This window comes from Macaca thibetana, chromosome 16 (genome assembly GCF_024542745.1).
Source record: "Macaca thibetana thibetana isolate TM-01 chromosome 16, ASM2454274v1, whole genome shotgun sequence".
In the NCBI taxonomy this organism is placed as follows: Eukaryota; Metazoa; Chordata; class Mammalia; order Primates; family Cercopithecidae; genus Macaca; species Macaca thibetana.
The window spans coordinates 18969181-18975180 of record NC_065593.1 but is presented as its reverse complement, the minus strand read 5'-3'; the positions used below and the strand labels follow the sequence as shown (position 1 = coordinate 18975180).

Genomic DNA, 6000 nt, shown 5'->3' with positions numbered 1-6000 from the left:
CGTGGCCAGGCTCGGACCGCAGGGGATCCCGTGCCCGAGCCCCGGCCCTTTCCGTCCCGTCGGGAGAGGGAGCAGGGAGAAGTCAGGGGACATTGAGCGGGACCGAGGCTCGCTCTCAGCCGCCGGGCCGCGGGCCCCAGGGCCGGCGCTCACAATGCGGCTTCGCGCCCTCCAGCGGGAGCCGGTGCGTTTCCATGACAGCGACCCCTGTGGCGCGCGCCCGGGTCTGCCGCCCCTAGGCGCGCACGGCCTCTCCCCGCCCCGATCCCCCGTCGCTGTGCGCAACCCCCCTCCGGCTGTGGGAAGGGGCCGGGCCTGCAGCCTGACGTCTGTGCGGGGCTCGGAAGATGGCTGCGGAGCCGAGCACCGGGCAGTGGCTGCGGCGGCGGCGGCGGCGGGCCGGGAGCGCGGCGGGCGGGGGCTCCGCCTTGCGCGTGGGGCGCTGAGCCGAGAGTCGCGGAGGCGGCGGGGGCGCGGGGGCTCCGAGGGCCGCTCGGCGCCGCCTCCTGCCACACCATGGGCAGCGCAGAGGACGCAGTCAAAGAGAAACTGCTGTGGAACGTGAAGAAGGAGGTAAAGTCGAGGCAAGGACCCCGGGGGGCTCGTGTCCTGGCCCGCGCGGCCCAGGGGGCAGAAAGGTTCGCGCCCACCCCCCGGCGCGGGCACCCGGGCCGAACCTGCGCCGGGAGGGGAGGGTCCTGGACGGGCTGCGCCTCCCTCCCTTTTCTCGGATGGGGGAGGGCAGCGCCCCTCGGCCCGGGGGCTCCGGCCGGCGCTCCGGGCTTGTTTGCTTCTCAGCCCCGCAGCTCCCCGCCCTGTGACGGCAGCGGCACTGGGAGCCCGAGGCCGGGGGAGGGGTGGCGGGGATGGTGGGGACGGCTGGAGCCGGAGCTGCCCATTCAGTGCCCGCGCCGCCGGGGGAGGGGGCGGGGCCCCGCGCGGGCTCCCGCGGCGCAGGTGGGTGTCGTGCGGACCGACTTCCCCTTGTCCTCAGGGGGTGTCTTGCGGGCTGAGCTCCCCCTTGTCCAACGCTGCCCCTCCGCTGTGCCTCCAGCTATGGAGTGCTCGCTGCCAGAGGGGTTCACCGCACACCTCAGTTTCTCCCTCCACGCCCACCTCCTTACCCAGGGACCAGGGGCTTGTTTGAGAATGGTTTTTAACACTCGGAAGTTTTTCCCTTTTGAGGGAAGCCCCCCTACTTCAGAAAGAGAAGCAGTCCTTCCCTCTACTAACTCCGTTTACCCTGACCCTGCCCAAAAGCCCATTTCCATTTCGGGTGGGGGGCAGTGCCCATATGAATGACTCACTCCCATGTGAGAGCTGGAGAGCTCAAACCCGCAGCGCAGATTAGAATGCGTTGGGCCTCCTTCCCCTGCCTGCCTCTATGGCTGTTTTCCGCTTGGTAAGTAAACTCCACCAGGGGAGACCCTCTGTTTTGTCCACTACCTTGTATCCAGTGCCTGGCACACTGTAGGCACTCCGTGACTGTTTGGTAAATAAATGTGCTGATTTTGGAGACTTCGAGGCCTGGTGTTTGGAAAGCATACATTTTGGAATAGTCTGGACCTAGTCTGTGTGACCTTGAGTGAGTTACTTAACTTCTCTGAGTCTAGATTTCTTCCTCTCTATGCTGCCTACCTTATATATAAAAGTTTCTCTCACGCCTGTAATCCCAGCACGTTGGGAGGCCAAGGTGGGTGGATCACTTGAGGTCAGGAGTTCGAGACCAGCCTGGCCAACATGGCAAAACCACGTCTCTACTAAAAATACCAAAATAAGCCAGGCGTGGTGGCGCGTGCCTGTAAACCCAGCTACCTGGGAGACTGAGGCAGGAGAATCGCTGGAACCTGGGAGGTGGAGGTTGCAGTGAGCCGAGATTGTGCCACTGCACTCTAGCCTGGGCGACACAGTGAGACTCTGTCTCAAAAAAAAAAAAAAGTTTACCTTAGCTGAGCCCTAATTAGAGTTTCAGGGCTGGGGAAGGGTCTGGGCTCTCATAAAATCCTGGAAAGCAGACGGGCGCGGTGGCTCATTCCTGTAATCTCAACACTTTGGGAGGCTGAGGCGGGTAGATCACGAGGTCAGGAGTTCGAGACCAGCCTGGCCAAGATGGTGAAACCCCATCTCTACCGAAAAAAAAAAAAAAATACAAAAATTAGCCAGGCATGGTGGAGGGCACCTGTAATCCCAGCTTCTCAGGAGGCTGAGGCAGGAGAATCGCTTGAACCCAGGAGGTGTGGTTGCAGTCAGCCAAGATCGAACCACTGCACTCCAGCCCGGCGCAGTGACTCACACCTGTAATCCCAGCACTTTGGGAGGCTGAGGCGGGCGGATCACGAGGTCCGGAGATCGAGACCATAGTGGCTAACACAGTGAAACCCCGTCTCTACTAAAAATACAAAAAATTAGCTAGGGGTGGTGGCGGGCGCCTGTAGTCCCAGCTACTCGAGAGGCTGAGGCCAGAGAATGGCGTGAACCCGGGAGGCGGGGCTTGCAGTGAGCTGAGATCCGGCCACTGCACTCCAGCCTGGGTGACAGAGCTAGACTCCGTCTCAAAAAAAAAAAAAAAAAAAAAAAAAAAAAAAAAAAAAAAAAAAAAAAAAAAAAAAGAAAAGAGAAATCTTGATTCTCCTCTGAAAGGAAGCAGTCTAGTGACAGAGACTTGAACAATACAAACAAAATAGAAAAGTACCTGTACCCACACTAGAGGTGGATATGCTGGGATTATAGGTGTGATTCAGTTTTGGAGGTTAGTCACAGATAATGGGAAATCCTTTTTTTTTTTTTTTTTTTTTGAGATGGAGTCTTGTTCTGTTGCCAGGCTGGAGTGCAGTGGTGCGATCTCAGCTCACTGCAACCTTCACCTCCCGGGTTCAAGTGATTCCTCTGCCTCAGCCTCCTGAGTAGCTGGGACTATAGGCACATGTCACCACACCCAGCTAATTTTTTTTTTTTTTTTTTTTTTTTTTTTTTGAGACGGAGTCTCGCTCTGCCGCCCAGGCTGGAGTGCAGTGGCCGGATCTCAGCTCACTGCAAGCTCCGCCTCCCGGGTTCACGCCATTCTCCTGCCTCAGCCTCCCGAGTAGCTGGGACTACAGGCGCCCGCCACCGCGCCCGGCTAGTTTTTTGTATTTTTTAGTAGAGACGGGGTTTCACCGTGTTAGCCAGGATGGTCTCGATCTCCTGACCTCATGATCCGCCCATCTCGGCCTCCCAAAGTGCTGGGATTACAGGCTTGAGCCACCGCGCCCGGCCTAATTTTTTGTATTTTAGTAGAGATGGGGTTTCACCATGTTGGCCAGGATGGTCTCAATCTCCTGACCTCGCCTTGGTCTCCCAAGGTGTTGGGATTACAGGCATGAGCCACTGTGAATGGCCAGGAAATATTTTTTAAGAGGATGATGACTTTTTCTACCAGTGTTAGAAACTATACTGTTTCTAACAGTGTTAGTATACTGCTCGAAAAGTGATTCCTAAGAAAATGTGAGAAATGTCAGAATATGCCACAGCTACGTATCATACCTGACAAAAGTTGACCTGCTCTGAACTCAGTGTTTCTCCTTTCCTCCTTCAGTGTTTTATTTATTTATTTATTTATTATTTATTATTTATTTATTTATTTTGAGACACAGTCTCCAACCCCAGGCTGGAGTGCAGTGGTGCGATCTCAGCTCACTGCAAGCTCCGCCTCCTGGGTTCACGCCATTCTCCTGCCTCAGCCTCCCAAGGAGCTGGGACTACAGGCGCCGCCACCACGCCCAGCTAATTTTTTGTATTTTCAGTAGAGACAGGGTTTCACCGTGTTTGCCAGGATGGTCTCGATCTCCTGACCTCATGGTCCACCCGCCTCGGCCTCTCAAAGTGCTGGGATTACAGGCGTGAGCCACCACGCCCAGCCCAGTGTTTGATTTCTAGAGAAACATCCTGTCCCTTCTGCAAGGAGAAATAACAGGAATATTGGTAGACCAGGCTGGCCTTTCACAAAGGACCACTGGTATAATTCTAGGGGCATCTGCAGATCCTCCTAACCCAAATATCTGCCCCATCAGCCTGCTTCAGATGCCTCCAGGTCTTTAGCTGTGACATTATCCTCTGTTGAATGCAAACATCCTTGGGAGGTAATCTAGTAAGTTTTTTGTTTTGTTTTGTTTTGTTTTTTTTGAGACAGAGTTTCACTCTTGTTGCCCAGGCTGGATTGCAATGGCGCGATCTGGGCTCGCTGCAACCTCTGTCTCCCAGGTTCAAGTGATTCTTCTGCCTCAGCCTCTTGAGTAGGTGGGATTACAGGCACCCAACACCATGCTTGGCTAATTTTTGTATTTTTAGTAGAAATGGGGTTTTGCCATGTTGGTCAGCCTGGTCTCGAACTCCCGACCTCAGGTGATCCTCCCGCCTCAGCATCCCAAAGTGCTGGGATTACAGGCGTGAGCCACCATGCCCAACCATCTAGGAAGCTTTTAACAGCTCAGAGTGCATAAATCGATCTGTTCCCCTTTTACCTGAGCACTAACCATTAGCAGTTTCCAGCAGGGAGGAGCCTCTAGGTCCTTCTTCCCGCCTCCCCAGCGTTTTGAGGTTCTACCACCCTCCGAACTATACAGTCCTGACTAAGGGTCTTAGCAACCTGGGCAGCATCAGAAATTACATTCCTGTTTAAAGAATGGGGAAGACTAGCTCTACCCAGGGCTTACGTTATGTGTAACATTCTACACTAGGTAATCTCTCTAATCTCCAGTACTAGTATCTGCCTGCTAGCAGGTTCCCCCAGGACATCAACAGTGTTTGGCTTAAATGTTGGGAACCACCAGAACCTCATCCATGGGAGTATAAACTGGTATAACCAACTCTGGAGAACAATTTGGCAATATCTAATAAAGCAAAGTGTATGCATCAGACATTCCTTGCCTAGAAATATAAATCCAAAACATTTGTTCACCAGAAGACATGTCCTCAGTGTTCATAGCAGCAATACCCATAACAGCCCCAAACTGGAAACCACCCAATCGCCAGTTGTTTGTACGCTCACACCACGGAGCATGAACAATCTATAATTCTACATGGCATGAACAAATTTCAGAATGACACAGGTGAGCAAAAGAAACTAGTCACAAAACACTACACACTGAGTAATTCCACTTATGAAAAGTATGAAAACCCAGGCTGTGGCTCACACCTGTAATCCCAGCACTTTGGGAGGCCAAGGTGGGTGGATCACCTGAGGTCGGGAGTTCAAGACCAGCCTGGCCAACATGGAGAAACCCCGTCTCTACGAAAAATACAAAAAAAAAAAAAAAGAAAAGTAAAGAAAAAAAAAAAACAGCTGGGCGTGGTGGTACATGCCTGTAATCCCGGCTACTCTGGAGGCTGAGGCAGGAGAATCGCTTGAACCTCGGAGTTAGAGGTTGCAGTGAGCTGAGAACACGCCACTTCACTCCAGCTAGGGCAAAAAAGTGAAACTCCCATCTCAAAAAAAAAAACAAACATATAAAACCCCACAAAACTATCGTGTTGGAATCAGGAGAGTGGGTACCCTTAGGGGGAATAGTGACTAGAAGGAAACGTGATGAGGTGAGGGTGTTGGTCACATGTTCTGTTTTTTGCTGTAGTTGCTGATTTCACAGGAGTGTTCATTGTGTGAAAATTCACCCCTCTGTATAATTGTGACATAAGTTATTTTATATGTTTACTGCACATCAATTAAAAAGGTTTCTTTTTAAGTGCTTTCTTAAAGAAAGAAATGACCGGCTGGGCACAGTGGCTCACATCTGTAATCCCAGCACTTTGGGAGGCCGAGGCAGGTGGATCACCTGAGGTTAGGAGTTCGAGACCAGCCTTACCAATATAGTGAAACCCCGTCTCTACTAAAAATACAAAAATCAGCAGGGCGTGGTGGCGATCATGCACCTGTTGTCCTAGCTACTCAGGAGGCTGAGGCAGGAGAATCCCTTGAACCCGGGAGGCAGAGGCTGCAGTGAGTCGAGACCGTGCCACTGCACTCCA

At 53.1% G+C, this 6000-nt stretch overlaps 1 protein-coding gene across 2 annotated transcripts in view; it reads left to right on the top strand.

Moving 5' to 3' along the window:
- Nucleotides 1-404: 404 nt before the first annotated feature.
- SGSM2 (small G protein signaling modulator 2) overlaps nucleotides 405-6000 on the top strand; it is a 46305-nt gene continuing 40709 nt past the window's right edge. For both annotated transcript variants that reach the window (XM_050763527.1, XM_050763525.1), the window contains exon 1: nucleotides 405-573. In XM_050763527.1, the coding sequence (XP_050619484.1) occupies nucleotides 517-573 (57 nt within the window). In that variant the 5' untranslated portion in view covers nucleotides 405-516. The remainder of the gene's footprint in view (nucleotides 574-6000) is intronic.